At 42.0% G+C, this 20,571-nt stretch overlaps 1 protein-coding gene across 3 annotated transcripts in view; it reads left to right on the forward strand.

Moving 5' to 3' along the window:
* Positions 1 to 20,571, forward strand: part of LOC124721199 (ephrin type-B receptor 1-B) — a 351,145-nt gene that overhangs the window by 124,727 nt on the left and 205,847 nt on the right. For all 3 annotated transcript variants that reach the window (XM_047246044.1, XM_047246045.1, XM_047246046.1), the window contains exon 2: positions 16,307 to 16,433. In XM_047246044.1, the coding sequence (XP_047102000.1) occupies positions 16,364 to 16,433 (70 nt within the window). In that variant the 5' untranslated portion in view covers positions 16,307 to 16,363. The remainder of the gene's footprint in view (positions 1 to 16,306; positions 16,434 to 20,571) is intronic.

The raw sequence follows: 20,571 nt of genomic DNA on the forward strand, positions 1-20,571 counted from the left end.
TTATTCCTCTGTTGTGTTTGACAGACAAAGTAGCTCTAGACATGACTTATAGATTTGTGGATGTTGTCTCCGGGGTGCCAACTAAGCAGCCACTAAAATTTTCGCTCCTTGTTAGTCTGATGGATCAGCATCACGTCACCGTGATTGTAGACATACTGTTGTCTGAGAACACTTCCATATATGTTAACGTACAAACGGGACTCAGCGGAAACACAAAAAATAAAATAAATATTTTGAAAGGAATTAATCAGCAGAATCAAGAACATACACATACGAGACACAGCAACCCTCATATCATTTGACGTACAATGTACTCTTGTATTCCAAGAAATGAAACAATCAACATCATCACACAAAGTTTAAAACAATAAGGAAACACATCTGACACACATGTCAATGAAATAACAACCATACTCAAGACCATAACATCACAAAATTATTTTGTGTTCAACATGAAGGATTGCCAACGGGATCATCAATTAGTGGTCTCCTAGCTAACATATTTATGAACAACCTGGAGAACATGATCTTCAGACACACAATAAAACCTAAAAACTGTCTACATTCTGGGACCGTTATGTTGATGACATAATATGCCTCATGGATGAACCACATACACACATAGAACAGCTACACAATTAAATAAACAACTTACACCCAAAAATTAACTTCACATTAGAAACAGAAACTAACAACACACTGCATTTTCTAGATCTCACCATACATAAAACAAACAACACACACAACTTCACAATATTCAGGAAACCGACAACCACAAGCACCATCATTCACAATCTATCGAACCACCCATTGACACATAAGCAAGCAAACTTCAGATTCATGCTCCATAGATTAAACAGAACGCCCATGAACACACAGAACAACACACAAGAACTAAACACAATAAAACAAATGCCAGTAGAAAATGGGTATGATACCCCTATGGTAGACAAGTTAAATCAAAAAAATATGTAAACAGTACAAAAATGAACATACTGCACACACACAAATCGTCACCCAACACAGAACATCACAAAACACAAACAATGACCACACACATAAAACGAAATGACACATACTCACCTACAATAACAAGATTGTTGACAGAATAGGCAACATATTAAAGAAACAGGGACTCCAAATAGGATACAAGACGGAGAACACTACACGGAAAAAGTTCAGAACACAAGAAACACCCACAGATTAATGTAACGGATGAGGAACATATGAATTCACATGCAACACTTGCCAGTCGGTGTACATAGGAAAAACATGCATAAACTTCAAAACCAGGTATTCAGAACATCTCAGAATTTTAAAAGGTAACAGTTCCCAGAGCACATTTGCTGACCACCTTATAGCCTACAATCACCACCCAACTACAATAGAAACAGCCTTAAGAATACTAAAACCCAGCCACAGCCTATACAGCAAACTGACTTGAGGAAAACTTCAACATACAGAAAGCAATAGCAGAAGGAAAACAGGTCATAAATGAATACACTACACTCAGCAAGGGCACACTATTTAAAACATTAAAGGAACTTTGCAAAAAAGTCAACACACACACACACTCACACACACACATAAAGATAAAATGTAAACAAAATTCATTTTTGACGCCGAACTCTCTGGTGAACAAATGAACACTGTCTGGGCTGGGACACACAACAACCACAATTACACTGTGTTTTGGTGAAGTGCGAAGTGCTTTACGACCTTGTTAGTGAAAATACGTGTTCTATTTACGTGTGCATCACGACACCTCACTATGATGCTGAGAATAAAAGGACTTGCCGCACGAAAACGTAGGTAAAAGCGAAAAGGGCGCGAAAGATCGCGACAGACTAAACTACTTTTAAATGATAGGTTAACTCCCAGCAAACTTTCTCATCAACATCGTTTGGTTGTCGATGACAAGCTACCTGTAATAAATAAAACGCAAGTGGTCCTGAAATATCATAGTAAAGTGTAAAGATATTTAAAAAAAAGAAACGAACTATTGTTTGAACTAAATATCCACATAATTTTGTAATCATTTAGTAAAAATGTTCACATTACAGATAAAATAAAAGGGAAACCCACTGATGACGGCACAGTGCTGCTGAAACATGTTTTGCTACTTGAAAAAACAGTGTTTTGCATAACTGGCGGACCTCACATCCTACAAGAAAGTGCACGTTTTGTATTAACCCTACGGCAAAGTGATGTGCAAATGCAGCGGTCAGAGGTACATCGTTATTGGAGCATGGAACAGTGCGAACGTGTGGGCTGGTTAGATGACTCACTTTTCTGTTAGACGTAACCTAAGTTACCTCGACAGCTGTATCAGAATATGTCGTCGTAAATTAGTATACCAGCTCGTCACATGCATCGCGGCACGTGCACGGGCGGTAATACCATTCTGTGGGTTAAGGGACCGTGAAAGCTGGAGACTACGTTATTATCACTTATTTTCAGTATTTTGAGGGGTGAGTAATATTGGTTTAGTGCAGAGAGAATGACGTGGTTCTTCTCTGCTTTTCACATGGCACTTGTCGACCCGTTCAAACTGTTTCTGCCAGTTAGCGGCCGTATTCCGCTTCCTTCTTGTCCCAGTGCCGATAATCACTGCTAACTTCGACGGCGTGCGTAGACGCCGTTTCACGGACTAGGAACTCGCCCAATATAGGCAGAATGCAACAGCCAGCACATGGTATCCTCAGGTTAAGTGCTGAATATTTCCTACGTGTATTGACACTGAAATACAGAACGGGAAGACTGTAGACAGGAATTTTCTATACACTCTGATAGAATATCGAGCCGTGTACGAATGCGTTTTTTTATAAATTCTACCCTTGCGATAAGGCTTAGTTTTCCTCCTTTATGTGATGTGCGCCGAATGCTCGTCTTCGTAGCAGTCTTAGTCAGAATTGTTTTCATACATAGGATTATTATTTTATTTCTTTACTAATCCAAGGCGTTTGAGAAATTTACTTGCCTACTTTCTTATTGTTCCTTATTGATTTACTTATCTTATTAACCCCTATATGCCTACAAATTTCGAAATGGAAATAAATACAACTAAAGAAACCGCACAATACAAGTGGGAAACGGACAGAGGTTCTCTGTTCTGCAGCCAAATGCCTTGGTCGCTACACCAGCGGCGCTTTCGTGGAACAGCTCTTACCTTAGGAAATATTCGTCATCCATGTCGATTGAACTTTGGAATGTTCAGATCTAACTTCCTTCCATGGCAACACGATAAATATAATCCACAGATCCTCTTTCGTCACATTCACAAGAAACTTCGGGGTCATCATGCGTTTCTCTGTACGTACCTTGGGCTTTTAAGTGAATATCGCGGATCTGAAGAGTCTACAGGGTGAAAAGTATTTAAACCGACAAACTCTGGGAGGTTGTAGGGCACATCAAAACAAATATTTTTCCCCTATGTCATTTTTTCCTATGAGAATTATTTAAACCGGTGGAGGCCTTATTACGTACTACGTAGCGCACCACAACGGACGAGCTGCACAGCGGGTTTATCATCAACAATATCCTAATCGCCGTGTCCCGCATCATACGACCTTTGCTGCTGTGTACCAACGTCTGTGTGAGACCGGGTCATTTAGCAGACTATCTGGACAGGGACGCCGTCGTACGGTAAGAACGCTGCAATTTGAGGAAGCTGTCTTGCAGCACTTCAATCAGCACTCGTGCAATTGCACGTAACATGGGGACGAATCAGACGAATGTAAGAACAGTCCTTCTAGAGCAATTGTTACGTCCATTTCACTTACAACGTGTTCATAACCTGGAACCAGTTGATTATCCACCCAGAGCACAGTTTTCGCAGTGGTACCTGGAACAGTGTGAAATGCATCCTACATTTCCATCCTCTCTGTTGTTTCCCGATGAAGCAACGTTCGGGCGTGATGGAGTCTTCAACATGCACAATTCGCATGTTTGGAGTGAGGGTAACCCACATGCCATAGTTACTAGCGCTCATCAAGTGCGGTTCTTCGTTAATGTGTGGGCCGGTGTTGTTGGGGACTGTTTAATTGGGTCGTGTCTGCTACCTAGGCCATTAAATGGTAGGCACAACGCATGTGGTTCCAATATGACGGGGCGCCGACACATTTCAGTCGTCGTGTGCGTCGATTCCTGGACCGAAGGTTCCCAGAAACGTGGATTGGCAGAGGTGATCCTATACCATGGCCTTCTCGATCCCCAGATATGTCCCCTCTGGACTTTTTTGTGTGGGGAGAGATGCGCAACCTTGTTTACGCAACTCCTGTTGCATCAGAAGAGGATCTGGTTGCCCGGATAGTAGCAGCAGCAGGAACAATTCAGGATACTCCTGGGGTTTTTGCCCGTGTCAGACAGAACATAATCCGACGGTGTAACCTTTGTTAACATGTCAATGGAGGCATTTCTGAAAATCTACTGTAATAGATAATCAAAATATCCACGGGTATGCTGCCGGTCTATAGTGTCCAACTGTAATAGAAATTGGGTTGTGTTAATGTGTTGTCCTTTGGTCATAAAAAATGGAAAAGTGTTTGTTAGTTTAAATAATTTCCCGCCAGATAAATCTTCCTCTACCGGTTTTAATACTCCTCTTAGGAAAAAATGACATTAGGGGAAAATATTTGTTTTGATGTCCCCTACAACCTCCCAGAGTTTGTCGGTTTAAATACTTTTCACCCTGTATACAGGTACGTCAGTGGCGTGCAGTGGATTGGCTGCATAAGGTTTCAGATTTTATCAGTAACCCTTTGTGGTTGCAGCTGCTAAGTTGTGTGGCTCTTTTTTTATGCCGTCTGTCCAGAAATAACTCTTCGTTGCCGTTGTGATTTTGTTTTGTTATCATTGAAGTGACCTCAACACTGAAGTTTCTTAAACCTATAGTAGTTGCAGTTTTAAACTTTTTATGGTCTCTGGCAGAAGTGTGGTGTCACCGTCGTAATCAAGATAGTTGGTGATTCCTACTCCCATCTTTGACCCTTTTTATACTACCCGCACTTGAATTGTTCTCTGATTCATTTCAGTGTACTGACTAATAAGGTACCATTGGAGGAAAAAAAATACCCACCTGTCCTACCTCATTTCTAATTTTTGGATTTGCATTGTCTAGTAGTTAGGGGAGGGGGCAGATGAACGCCAAGAGTAGTGGCACGCGTATGTTGACAGTGTATTCGTATAAAAGACATTTGAAACAAAATCTTTCTAAAACGGCATTTGCAATTTCTGAACACCTTAAATTATCAAGTTAAAAGAAGAAGACACAAGTTTGGTGTTTGATGTACTGGACTTAGCAATTAGGCTGACTGAGAACGTCTCCATGCTTGAATCAAACTACCATTGTCACTGCCGGTACCTCCGATACACCCTATTGTCATTCTCGCATAACTCTTGGAGAACCTTTGGTTACAGTGTTCAAAAATCGTGTGTGGAAACATCAGTGACAATGGAAGTTTGAGTCAGGCGTTCTCAGGTAACCTAATAGCTAAGGCGACTACTTGTGGAAGGTGAAAAACCCGGGTTCTAGTCCCATCTTACACACGTTATTATTAAATACTGGCAAACCCAACAATGCTTCGCAATTCTAAATATGTATGGAAACTGGGTATAGGCCCTGATATGGTGTTTTCCTGGGAATTGTGACAGGGCGCAAATTTCGACTCCTCGTTGCGACTTCACTTGCTTTGAAGGTATGGAACTCGACATTATAATACACCCTACAGAATATGAATGAATAACGCTCCTTTGTTTTTGTTTTTATGGTTCTTGAAATTTTTTGTACACAATACAATTACACAATTCTTATTGGTCTCATTAAACTAGGAATTTTTTGTTACGGGAGCAAAGGAGAATGAGAATTAATCTAGCGATGATACGGGTGGCAAATGTGGAATTCCACTGACATAAACTACTTTAATACAGGAAATACATAACGCAAATGCTAACTTTAATGCAATTTATGTACCGATCTGTTTCAGTCCAAGTCCATGCTCACGGTAGTTAGATATGCAATTATAAAACCAACATTACATATCGTAAGGTTTTCAAAATCCATGGTGTAGGTGCTAATCACTACAAATAGACATTAAACCAGCTCTGTCAATAACAGAATCACATATGATCATGATATCTTAGTCAAGCACCATGGTGCATTTTTAGTGATTAGCGCCTGCATTTCACATATTGTGTTCAGAAATGTTCTGCTTGACTTAAAAGATATACCTTGGATTAGGAAAAATGTATGATACGTCATGTTGGTTTTATAATTGCATATTTGACTACCGTGAACGTGGTCCTGGAATGAAACTGGTCGGTAAATAAATTGCGTTGAAGTCGTCATTTATGTTATGCATTTCCTACATTTTGTGTATGTTGATACCTGCCTAGACAAGATGTTTAAAGGTACTTCGACAAAGGGCAGATCGTTCTGGCCAGGGAACATGCATCACGGAAACGGCGAAGTTGGTCTCCTTTTCGCGCGCTGCTGTCGTGGCCGTCTAGGGAAAGTGGTTGAAGTACGATGAAATCACGACTAGGCAACAGTGCGTTGGACGTCCACGCCTTATCATAGAACATGCTGGTCGGAACCTTACCTCCTCTGTAAAGCACGGTAGGTGGCGACAGAGTACAGTGCAGGTTCAGACACAAGTGTTTAGGAGCCACTGTTCAGTGCACTTTGCTGAAAATGGTGATGCGCAGCAGACGACCCCTACTTGTTCCTGTTTGGATCCAACGACATGAACGGCTGCTCGCGCCACGTTCGTAGGCCGGCAAGGGCAGTATTATGCTCTGGGGGACATTCATCTCGGCTTCCACGGGATCTGTGGCTGTAATCGAAGGCACCAGACACCTATGGACTACATGAACTTTATTGCGGATCACCTGTATCACTTCATGCTTGAGGTTTTCCCCGACGACGATGACATCTTCCAGTAATATCCGTCACGAGGACAGAATCGTGCTACAGTTGTTTGGAGGAGCGTGATAACGAACACAAATTGATGCCTTGACTACGAAGTTCGCCTGATTTGAACACAATGTAACTAACACATGTGGGAGGCAATTGGGCGCACACACAAACCACGTGCCCGTAATTAACGGGAGATGCGTGACCTGGGCGTGGACATCTTGGTGCCACATACACTATGTGATCAAAATTATTCGGACACCCCCAGAAACATACGTTTTTCATATTACGTGCATTGTGCTGCCAGGTACTCCATATCAGCGACCTCAGTAGTCATTAGACATCGTGAGAGAGCAGAATGGGACGCTCCGCGGAACTCACGGACTTCGAACGTGGTCAGGTGATTGGGTGTCACTTGTGTCCTACGTCTGTACACGAGATTTCCACACTCCTAAACATCCCTAGGTCCACTGTTTCCGATGTGAAGTGGAAAAGAAGGGACACGTCCAGCACAAAAGAGTACAGGCCGACCTCGTCTGTTGACTGACAGACACCGCCGACAGTTGAAGAGAGTTGTAATGTGTAATAGGCAGACATCTATACAGCCCATCACACAGGAATTCCAAACTGCTTCAGGATCCACTGCAAGTACTATGACTGTAAGGCGGGAGGTGAGAAAACTTTGATTTCATGGTCGAGCGGCTGTTCATAAGCCACACATCACGCCGGTAAATGGCAAACGACGGCTCACTTGGTGTAAGGAGCGTAAACATTGGATGATTGAAGAGTGGTAAAACGTTGTGTCGAGTGACGAATTACGGTACACAATTTAGCTCTCCGATGATAGGGTGTGGGTGGACGTCATCTGCCAGCGTATGTGGTGCCAACAGTAAAATTCGGAGGCGGCGGTGTTATGGTGTGGTCGTATTTTTCATGGAGGAGGCTTGCACCCCTTGTTGTTTTGCGTGGTATTATCACAGCACAGGCCTACAGTGATGTTTTAAGCACCTTCTTGCTTCCCACTGTTGAAAAGCAATCCGGGGATGGCGATTGCATCTTTCAACACGATTGAGCACCTGTTCATAATACACGGCCTGTGGTGCAGTGGTTACACGACAGTAACATCCCTGTAATGGACTGGCTTACACAGAGTCCAGACTTGAATCCTATAGAACACCTGTGGGATGTTTTGGAACGCCGACTTCGTGCAAGGCCTTAGCGACCGAGATCGATACCTCTGCTCAGTATAGCACACCGTGAAGAATGGGCTGCCATTCCCCAAGAAACCTTCCAGCACCTGATTGAACGTATGCCTGCGAGAGTGGAAGCTGTCATCAAGGCTAAGGGTGGGCCAACATCATATTGAATTCCAGCATTACCGATGGAAGGCGCCACGAACTTGTAGGTCATTTTCAGCCAGGTGTCCGGGTACTTTTGATCACATAGTATATCTCCGGAAACCTATCCAGAACCTGTAGAATTCACGCTACTCAAAATCGAGGCCATACTGCGTTCCAACGATGGATCAACACGCTGTTAAGCACGTGGTCTTAATATTTTGGCTTGTCAGTGTACGTAGCTCCTGAGGGCGTGATGGCGTAATATTATGTTCTCTTGTTGGAGTGTTGCACGTTCGCGCTTGCGTGGCTGTAACTCGTTAGAAATCATTGCATTCATATTGGGGATACAATTTCTGTTTCGAAATTAATGGTAAAAGTGCATGTGTTTCGGAAGCGTTTGTGTGAGTGCAATTACCAGTATTCAGAAAAAAGAAATATTAACTCGTGAAGGTGTCGACGTGGCTTGTTCTGCGGCGTGAACGGTGCTAGTGCTAAGGGCTGGCGGCCTTGCTTGCTCTCCAAAGGAAGGCTATCCACATATTTCCGTCTGCTGCGTGCCGAGTTGGCGAGTCATTGCTGCTGTCTACCGCCAATGTATGTCGCACTGCTACTTCACTAGTGGAAGTTTCCTCCAGTCCGCAGTGGTCGTGTCTGAGGAACTGAACGACATTAATATTAATGTAGGTGAGTACGGAATAACCGCCTAAGAAATACGTGGTGCCTGGTGCGCCCGTTGAATACGGTTCACTTCGGGAAAGCTTGAAGCCGAAACATGCTGAGCGCGTGGTGTTGGTTCCAGTTCATCTCGTATAAGCGTTAGTTTCAAATGCATGTTTATGTGGGTTCCGTATGTAGCTGTAGAATCAAATTATGTCAGTGTCTGGTTGTACCGACGCAGGTTTCCCGTGGATGCCCTACAGCTCATGCCGAGTCGTTCGACACGTTTTCCGAAAATGAATTATGCAGTTTCGATGTGACTGCCGTTACAACTGAAGAAAGTTGCCTCCTAGCATTTCCTCTGTAAGTTTATAGAATTAGTAGTAACACTGCAGGAATGAATTCCACATAATACAGTATTTCGTATACAAATTTAATAGCTCCCATGCATGTTATTGTTCTCGGGACTTGAATGCTTGTGTTGTTAAAAACTGGTCGCAGTGTACTAGCAGAAGATCCCGAACAGGAGGCGGAATCGTTATAGACGGAGTACTTAACCTAGATAGGCAATAACGGGGCGTATACAGGCCGTGGCGTTATTGAAACAATCGTCTCGGCATTTGCTTGATACAGGGAAGTCACGAAAATTAATTCAGGATGGTAATACAGTGTTTTAAACCCTTTCCTCCCGATAAGAGTTCAGATAGTCACATGTTTGCGAAACCAAATTCATATTCTCTTATTGTTGTGGTCTTCAGTCCGATGAATGGTTGTATGCAGCTCTTCATGCTCTGAAATGCATATCTTAAGCACTATGATCGCTTGTTCATCTTCGCTACTGTGAAACACGTCTCTCCTACTGAACAAGTGCTCCTAGCTCCTAAGGTATGCACTTTAGAGCCCATGTTTAGTAGACAACTGTCCTTGTTTTGGTCCTTACTACCTTATCCCAAAATATGGAAACAAAGACCTTGCAGTAGAAGGGATTTGCATCAAAATATGGAAGATAAAGAAGTGCTCATAGCTCTGAAGATATGCATTTTAGAGACCATGTTTGCTGGACTTTTTTGCATCGAATGACCGTTCCTGTCATACCCTTCAATGCTGACCATTCCCACTGGGACTCTCTTTATAAATATGCTGCTGTGGGTGGCTACGATAATTCGTTCACAATGCTGTCCATAGTAGCAGTCCTGCATTCCTAATCTGTTATTCATTATATGACCTGCTCCTGCACTGCCCCTGTTTGATTTTGTATTTACAAGCTGTGCGCACCTGATCAGAAAACCCGTCTTTCCCTCCACCGCACTTTACTAATTCCCACTATATCTAAATACCCATTTCCTTTTTAAATTCTCTAAGCGATCAAGGGATCTAACATCCCATGCTCTTCCGTAGACTGTCAGTATTGTTTTTCCCGATGTCAATATGTTCTAATCCTGTTAACTTCATTAATATTTATGCGGTTTCCGTGTATTATTCGACGACAATTCTTGAGCGATCCCTTAATAATGCAAATATATTTTAGGTAAATTTAACACTTTGTACCTTTTTTATGTGGAGTTTTCTCAAAATACTTCAGAAACGCTGGTAGCAAGGAAGTTGTCATTTAATTGTCTACATTATTAAGTTCCCTGTTTTTATTAAGTTGTTTTGCCAATGAGTCTTTTAATCTGTCTGAGAACTTACTGCACCTGAATCATACAGTACATAAGAAACCTCGTAAACTACTCTCCACTGATCTTCTTACGGCTGCTTGATATTTCATCATACTTGTGAGAGTTATATCAATTCGGTTATTTACTTCTTTACTGTAGCAAATGGAGACGACAAATTACTGCTTCTTTACTTTCTTGAAGGTGTGATTTTCGTTTATGTTCTGGTGTTACATCTGCCCACTGTTCATAGTGATGATAATCACTGCACAAGTCCCATATTTTATCATGTACCACCGCTCTGTGCTCAGAGGAACCTATTCTTCTAAATGTTCAATATATTGTACAGTGAGGTCAGAGAAGCACATATACCGAGCTTGTTGGCTTTCTAAGGCTCATCTATAAATAAGATCCGCTATTGGGTTCACTTATGTTTTAGTAACACACCGACTCATAGGGTGTCGCAGTCGTGAGATTTGTAGCTTTGTTGCTGCTTATGTACGCGACGTGCTTGGGGGATCTAAATTACTGAATCGAACCTTTTTATTTGTCATCGAGTAATTGGTTCACTTACGGTGGCACTTTTAAATGCCCTTTTAGCTCATGTCGACACTTTCGCTCTATGTTCAGATTTGCACTCAAAGGATTTTATAATCATATTCGGTTTTCAGGTTCCCTGTGGGCACTGGGTACTCTATCAGTAATATGATACTTCGATCACAAGAGATATATGTGCCTGTAACATTTCTCTACTCTAGCACCATCTGGGGGCGTTTCGCAACATTTAGCTTACGTCATCCCACAATCAGGCAATTCATATGCTAAGACGTGCTGTTACTGGCTTCTGCAACTCACAGTCGCCCCATGCACGGTGCTCTCGTTCACAAGGATAACAAGCGCCAGGGAACTGCCGAACATTGAATGAAGTAGATATTTACGTATGCGTGCGGTTGCGACAGACGTCCCTAATCGCCATGTCTGTTACGATCAATGTATTTGTATATGCAGGGCTTAGTATACAAGCCATCACTAAGCACTGTTTGCAGCTGTCGGAATAATCTCTCGTGTCACTTGGGCCGCGAAGTAATGACACAAAATTGTTGCCATTTGGTGTTTCCACAGTTGATAAATTTCCCTCGCATGATGTAAAAAGAGTGATAAGTCATGCAAACGGAAGTGAAATGTCTCGGAGATGAAATAACGAGTATTTTGGTGTAGAGACTCACGACTAGTATGTATTTTCTGTTGTATCACCAACCAACTGATAATGAATTCCGCATCAGACTCTTACTCGAAGCTACGTAAGGCAATATATTCTTGCGATTGAGCACAAAAAATAAGTATATCAAATTTATAGACTGGTTTAAGTGAGTAAAGAATTGTCCTAGCTGTGGCCGCTTTACACCACTGCACTGTAGTGGTCATCTTAAAATTTCATCTCCTTTTATAGTCTCCTTATAACATATAATGTAATCTCAGACATTATTAAATCAGCACGATATGTAATTCATTCTACTGTAGAAAGACGTTCGTCGTTTCGATCTAACAGCATATTCACGATGCCTAGTCTTACAGCGTTAAACTACTTTCTACTGTAGATACGATTCTAACCACAAAGTTGGTGTTGGAAACTGCTGTAATATCCCTTAGTAATAAATTTTCCGTTTCTGTACACATCGTTGTCCGTGTTACCATAAGATTAAAATTGAAACAGAAAACACAAAATATTTATTGGTCTTAAAAAAGTCGCTTTCGGTAGAACACACTTGACTGAGACGTTCTTAAAACTTCGAGGTTTCAGTGAAGACATTATGACAAAACGAATCATTCACAAGAACAGAATCATCTGTATCGATATTGTCTGAATCCCTTGAAAACACTGTCGCCGTGCGCGTCTTTGCAGGCCTAGTGATGTCACTGTCACTGGAATCGTCATCAGAACTATAAAAACTTTCATTCATTCTGACGTCCGGATCTTTATTCACACTAGGAACATGTCAATAATCATTGTCAAAAGATTCCGAACATATTTCAGATTCGTTTTCTGAATAGGGCCATGTCTAAAAGCAAGAGTAACTTCAAGACGACAATAGTAACTATTTGAAATATCAAAAATACAATCAGAACACTAAATGAGCAAAAAGTACAAGAAGGCAATGAAGTTTGATACATTGACTACAGGTGTAAATACCTAAATAGACGATGACAGTGAAGTTTGATACGTTGGCTACTGATGTAAACACCTAAATAGACGAAGCAGTTAATGTACATCACAGAAGATGGCATCTGCTGACAGCATGCGGAAAACACGAGTGAACATGATATCCGTCCGTAATGGACGGCGCGTGAAAGTCAAGTAAACTCCGCTCACGATCTCAAGTTCAGAATTGTTGAAAAGTTATCAGAAGTTTGTCGTATGGCGATTATTTTGTTAGCCAGTAAATGTTGTATATTAGTTTTCTTGCTTACTGTTACAATTCTCCCTAAATTTTAGACAAACTATGCATACCTGCTGAACATCTACGTAGCAAAAATACTGCAACTGAAACTAAATAACGTTCTCGCATAGCACTGTTATCAGAATACAACCCCGCAAATTGATTTTCATGTTCCAATACACAATTGTACGTCTCTACGCTTTGGCTGAAATTTCATTTGGCAGCAAGTAGCGCTGTGTTGTGAGCCTACGCATATATGAATAAGGCCGTAATTTATGTCGAGGGAAAGTTGGAAAACTGTTTGCAGTTATGAGGACTACGACATTGCAGCGAGACGTGTTCGCGCCACACTTGTTCAGGGTGTCCGTGCACAGTACGCAAATGGATATATAGCCATGCAGTTTTTATATTTGGTGCAACTGCCGTCGATCGGGCACTCAATTAAGCACACGCGCTAGCGAGGGGCATTTGCCGAGTGAATTCAGCTAGTAATTGGGCCCTGTGATCATCTCTGACGAAATTTCGTTCAGTCCGTCAAATAACGTGTCTGTATTTATTTACAGGCCGGCCTCCGTAATCAAGTTCACTCAATCGTTTACCCTGTAGCCAGTTCGAATCCTAGCACTAAACAGAAATTGGCTGGCGAGGAAAAGAGGTGATTACGAGATTATGCACAGATATCAGGGGTTAAATTCAAAGCCTGGGGCATTGTTCGTGAGGATTCGTCTATTGACAACGAACATTAAGCGGGTTGTGGTTCTTTTCTAGTGTGATTAGACAGCAGATTACACACTCTATCGCTTTTAATGATATGCTCCTGTAAGAAAAAATCAATGTAAAACAATATTATTCAGGCATTTGTCTATATCGTCCCATTTTAGTGTTATGCCTTTGATATCTTATCCACGGCTAGGAGGGAACCGTTAACTTCATCGACGAACTGCTAAAAGGACTATTCGTATTGCCGTGTTACCCACAAAGCTTGTTTGAGAATATCTTACGCACAACTCGCATTTATCTGTAGGCCGTGGGTACTCAACATGACAGCAGACAGTTCATCGGAATTCGTGCTGTCATCATCATCTGAGAAACGTGGAGCGCTTTACTGGATGAGCTTTCACACATTGTCATAACAGGATCAAATAGAACACTGGGCGAATTACAAGCTTTTTTTTTTTTTTTAAAAAAAAAACTCTTACTGGTCTCCCCCTGTCTGGCAGAAGATGTGAGGTGTAACTACAATGCGTCATACCGTCGAGATATTAAGAGTGCGCACACCGACTGCCATTTAACGAATAGAAGGTATTTTATTAATTTTTTTTAATCCACGATGCATCAGCAGTTCGACGAAGTAGAGGATAATACGGTATAATTAATATTTCAAGTCATTTCATTGTTTTGCATCCAGATAAAATGTACATCCTTGATCCCTTTCCACGTCCCAGAGACCCCTGCTCATGGGATTTATGGAAGACTATCCATATCAAATAATTTAATAGATGCAAGGTAATATTGCCATAAGAAATACTGAAAGGGAAGTATCCCATAAAATATACATAAAAACCTCACTTGCACTCTCGCCTGATTTAGTAACGAAACTTACAACAGACTGAAACGAAGTGAACGTGACGGCTCGCTTCGATTGCACGAAGACTGATATCACACTCGTAATAGAGCCCGCAGAAAATGCGGCCAACAGCTGCACCCTTCATATCTGGCATTAAAAGAAGGTCCAGGAGTGTCAATGGAATGCTGTGTCCCTTATGTTGGGGCAGAAGAGCGAAATATCAGTGCGCGAGGAAGATGAAAAATACCACAGAAGGAGAAAATAAACTTCGCATTCTTTGTTGATGAGTTATTGGAAGAACGTGCCACGCGGCGGCATCGCCCTACCAGTCGGAGAGAGAGAGAGAGAGAGAGAGAGAGAGAGAGAGAGAGAGAGAGAGCGGGCAAACGGTTGAGGTGGGGTGTGGAGGATTGTAGTCGCTAGACGCTGAAGGGGTGCGATAGAATTCCTGAGGAAGGCTGTTAGACGTGATGGGGTACGAAAACTATGCCAAACTCTCCTATAATATATAAATATCTTCCACATAGCGGTGCGTCAGTGTCGTGGAAGATGCCTTACAACTGGCTATAATCCCAGTTCGTATCAGCTAACTGTTCTTTCCACTCGCCGATATTCGGTGAACGGTGCCAAACGGCCTTGGAGGGACACAGACCGCTTAACAGACGGGAGCTGTAAAAGTCTTCTGCCGTGTGAATGTTGCGGGTTACGTTTCTTTAGAGAACTTCAGATAAATCATCGAGCGTAAGAAAATTTGTTTTCTTTTCCTACGGATTAAAAAAGAAAGAAATTAACTGATTAGTTCTTCTTGATAACAGCAACTGCTGCTACTGCTGTTACTATAACTGCATAATTTTTTTAAAAAATAATGTATTTTTCACTAATGAAAATCTAAATCGTCAGCATTTAGTTGTATATTCGCCGAGAAAATGTATTATTTTTGTAAATCAGTTGGTTCGTTGAACTATATCGAGAGATCGTGAACATAATCAATGGAACATATGCGTAATTACACTGATATTGTTCCATGTTCTTGGTTGGTCTAAAAGAATAAAACTAGTTTTTTGTGTGTTGGATCTTATCATATGTACGTTTTTTTAGTTGCTGTGCTGTCTTTAGTGTTGAAATAATTGTAAGATAGTGCCTTTTGTTAACAGAAGCTGCCCACGTGTTTACTCAAATGTACAAATATATGATTATGTAGAAGTCTTCATTTATTCTGTTGCGCTCAAAATATGGTTGGTGACTTCTTTCATTTGTTGCTCCCGTATAACGTAAGGTAACGTGTAAGTGTTACGTCATCGTAACTAAATCTCAAACAATGGGCCCCCAATAACACCAATACAGAAATATCCAGTGCAATTAAAATGCTGTAAACGTATTTAAATTAATCTATGCCTAATCAATGAGTTAAAATCTATACTTTGACAACGTCGCGGTGATCCAGGCAGACAAGATGGAAGGTAAACTGTACACAACCCGAAGGTTGGTTTCAGCACCGCAGTGCTTTACTAGGGATGTTCCTGACGGAGGGAGACCTACAGTGTAATTTGGACCCCGAAACGTGGTGGTACTTGGAATTTTTCACGTAAACAAATCGTTGCCAGTGTATAAGAAGCAATAAGTGTCAGAGAGAATCTTTACAGAAGGCCAGTGGATTAAGCGACTGTTATTGCCTGTTGTTACTATTTTCATATTTGCTGAGTCCGACGGCTACCTAACACAATTGTGTGTTGCAGGTGGAGACGCAGCATGCTGTAGACTGGCGGACGAGCGCGCTCGCCGCCGGCTGGACAATGAGTGGTCGCCTGCCGCTGCTGCTGCCGCTCGTCGCCCTGCTGTGGCACACCTCCGCGGCCGAGCAAGGTAGGCGCCATTCTCAACTTCACTGTCACTCAGGTAGACAAAGTGGACTATCAGTGTTCTCATCCCGCCCACATGTTGCCGAGGTTTTGTCGACTACGCTGCAGAAGTTACGCCGGGAAGCCTTTACACATCCTCCAGTCCCGCTTTCTCCCTATGCGATTTCCATATTTTTGGAGCCCTGAAGAAAGAAATTTGTGGCTCTCGATTTGCTTTGCACGAGGCGCACGTACATGAAGGCATTGATAATAAACATTGTACTTACTTTTCTTCATCTGTCTCGCTGTCATTTGACTGCAAAAATACACATCACGAAGGAATTATCCGAATGGGACGGAAATCGGTGGATGTGATGTACATGTATAGACAAAAATAAATTACTACATTTACAGAAAAACTGGATGGTTTATTCAAGAGAAAGAGCTTCACAAACTTAGCAAGTCAGTAATGTGTTGATCCACCACTTCTCCCTTATGCAAGCAATTGCTCGGCTGGGTATTAATTGATAGAGTTGTTGGATGTTCTCCTGAGGGATATCGTGGTAAATTCTGTCCAGTTGGCGCGTTAGGTCGTCAAAATCCCTAGCTGGTTGGAGGGCACAGCCCATTATGCTCCAGACGTTCTGAAATGAGAAGAGATCCGTTGACCTAGTTGGCCAAGACGAGGTTTGGCAAGCACGAAGACAAGCACTAGAAACTCTCGCCACGTGTGGGCGGGCATTATCTTGCTGAAATGTAAGCCCAGGATGGCTTACCATGAAGGGCAACAAAACCGGGATACCAAACTGACTGTCACCCTCCATACGGCCCGATAACCAGTAATGATAGTTTGGCGTGCTGTTTCTTTTCGCCGGCCGGGGTGGCCGAGCGGTTCTAGGCGCTACAGTCTGGAACCGCAGGACCGCTACGGTCTCAGGTTAGAATCCTGCCTCGGGCATGGATGTGTGTGATGTCCTTAGGTTAGTTAGGTTTAAGTAGTTCTAAGTTCAAGGGGACTGATGACCTCAGCAGTTAAGTCCCATAGTGCTCAGAGCCATTTGAACCATTTTGATATTTCTTTTCGTAGCTGGATTCCTTTGGCTGTCATCTGCAGCACCCTTACAGCACAGCGGTACGTCGACGTTGTTCTCCATCCCATTCTGTTACCCTCCACGGCAACCCATCCTGGGCTTACATTTCAGTAAGATAGAGCCTGCCCGTCCACGTCGAGAGTTTCTGCTGCTTTTATCGTGCTTGCCAGCAAGGTCGCCAGATCTCTCACCGATTGAGAACGTTTGGAGCATTATGTTCAGGGCCCTCCAAGAATCTCGGGATTTTGATGATCCAACGCGCTAGTTGGGGAAAATTCGGCACGATATCCCTCAGGATGACATCCAGCAGCTCGTATCGATCAATGCCAAGCCGAATAACTGCTTGCATAACGTCCAGAGGTGGACCAACGGGTTATTGACTGGCTCAGTTTGTGAAGCACTTCCTCTTGAATAAATAATCCAACTTTCCAGAAATTGTAATCATTTATTTCTCTGTACAGGTACATCACATCTACTGATTTCGGTCCCATTCGGATAATTCCTTCGTGGTACGTCGTTTTCTTTTTTTTTTGCGTTAGAGTGTATTTGGTCTTCCCACACTTTCTGTCAAACCGGATTAAATCGGAGACCCAGATTGCAGTGGCGGCATATCTCCGCTTTCGCAAAATCCTCTCCGTGACAGGCACGAGTCAGGATTATTTGACAGTGACCCCAGAGTTTTAACGTTGGACGAACTAACAACGTGCATATCCCTTTTTTTCTTAGAGTGTATTATAGTAACGTCATCAGCGCAGACATTGAAGGTGAACCGTCGTGCATCGGCGCGTATTCCTATAGGCCGTACGGATTAATGGTTCTAAAGAGATGACGAACAGTATAACTGATAAAGGGCAACCCTGTCTGCGGCTGCGACACAAGATATTATTTTTGAGTTTGCACATAACAACAATCATCTGCGTTTAATCCGTTTTACTTTTTTTAACGAATACGATTATTCCGTGTTGTTTTTCAGAGTATAAGTTTCTACAGCGATGTTTCTCTCTTGCTATTTCCATGAACTCTTTCCTAATGATCGGTCAGAAAGTTTTACAAAATCCATTTGGGATGCCCTCTATTCTGACGTCTCTGAGTTTTGGTATTATGTCTTCTCGTTCTTCTTTGGATATCGGTTCTCACAAAGTAACAATACTTTCGCGTGATAGACAGACATACAGTCTTGTAACAGCTGTAGCGTCATCAGATGGCTGTGCTCCATACAGCCTCCCGGCTAACATACTCGTTCCCGTTTGCGGACAGGGTGTTACTGGTATGTATCTGTGTTTACATTGTTTTCGTTCTCTTGCAAGGTGATAAATGCTCCACTTCTCATCTCGGAGGTGGCTGTAATCATTGCATATGATGTTTTTCTCTTCTAGTTCGTTTCCCTGCAGCTCTAAAAGTTTCTTTTGAGTTTTTAAATCACTTTCTCGGTTCTTTCACCTGTCGTCTTTTAGCGTGAAGGTTGGATTTATTATTTAGTTTGTGGATACTAGGTTTCACGCTATTTTTCCACCGATCAATCGCTACACGAAAGAAACATTTCGATTGACCCACGGCTGGTAAGGAACACCAAACTCTGACTTTTCCTACGTTATTTGTAGCATGTTACAATTTAATTTCTAGTGTATTCTACCAATTATTTTTGGACGAGATATATATTTTCCTCTAATAAGTACGGCATGTTAGTCGGAGAAACTGATAGGGATTACGTCGAACCTTGCACATCAATTACATTTGTGGTATAGATTCTACCAAGCCTTGGTGCTGATATCGCCGCAATATACGTGTAGTGAGTACGTATTATAGCAAGTCGCTCAACCAAATCTTTCATGTTCAGACCTCCAATCATGTTTTGCAGTGAACCACGGAAGAGTGTTGCACCTTTTGAATTATACAATTTAGATATTATCCGTCTCGATATTGAATTTCAGGTCTTGAATTGAGAAAAAAACATTTTTCCCCAGCTAAAATATCGCACATGTGTGTAATACATATGTCGTTTGTTTTACCAGACTCCTCTTAGTTTATAGGTGTATAATTAAAATTGGGATTTTTAAAATTCGCTGTATGCAAAACACAATGTATTTCTTGTTTTTTTGCCCAGACATGTTTCGGCACGTTTTGGTTATCTGTGGGTGTCGATTTATTTCTGTAAAATGTCATACATAGCTCACGGTTGTTTTTCTATTTTAGACCTAGAATGAATAACATGTACATTTTGTTAATTTGTTTCGATTGCTCACCTAGAATTATATTGCTCGCGAAAAATGATTTTCACTGGTCGGCTTTCTTCTCTCTTTTTATCGTTTTGACAGCATGTCATCTGCAAATAGTCATGAAGAAATTTGCTTATTTTTGAAATACTTTTTCGTGGGTGTTGGTGGTGTATGTCACATTTTCCGTCGTTTTGTTCATTTGTGGTGGATTTCTCTTTCTATTGCTACTGTGTGCAATGTATTCCACATGTCTTCGTGTCCTTTTTTCACACGTATTTTTCGAAAAACGGTATCTGAGCAAAGACTCCATGTTCATAGAGGGACGCTATGTTATTGTAGCTGCCCATTTGTTCATCATTTTGCGTCTGTTCAGTGTGCCGCTAATTTTGAATGTTTTCGTGAGAACTATTATGGTGTATCTACTGGGGGGGGGGGGGGGGTCAAACTTATGTATTGTGTGTGTGTGTGTGTGTGTGTGTGTGTTTGTGTGTGTGTGCGCGCGCGCGCGCGCTTACAAATGTGTAATGAAAGAGAAAGAGAGAGAGAGAGAGAGAGAGAGAGAGAGAGAGAGAGAGAGAGAGAGAGTGAGAGTGAGAGTGCGAGTGCTACAACAGAGGTGGGGATTGATAAGCAGATTTGTTTTGATATTAGAGGGATTTTAATTACCGTGGTTTATGTGGAGAAGTGCCTTTGCATAATTCATTGAGTGTTGCAAACAGTCAAATGGTGGTGTGTTCATTTAAAAAAAGAAGTGTTGTGTTGCATTCGATAATCTTCGGTGGCATGCGATGTTCACACGCCTCCGACATGTCGGGTTCCCCTTCAGTCTGTTCAAGAGTTTTACCTGTTATTATAG

Source organism: Schistocerca piceifrons, chromosome X (genome assembly GCF_021461385.2).
Source record: "Schistocerca piceifrons isolate TAMUIC-IGC-003096 chromosome X, iqSchPice1.1, whole genome shotgun sequence".
NCBI lineage: Eukaryota > Metazoa > Arthropoda > Insecta > Orthoptera > Acrididae > Schistocerca > Schistocerca piceifrons.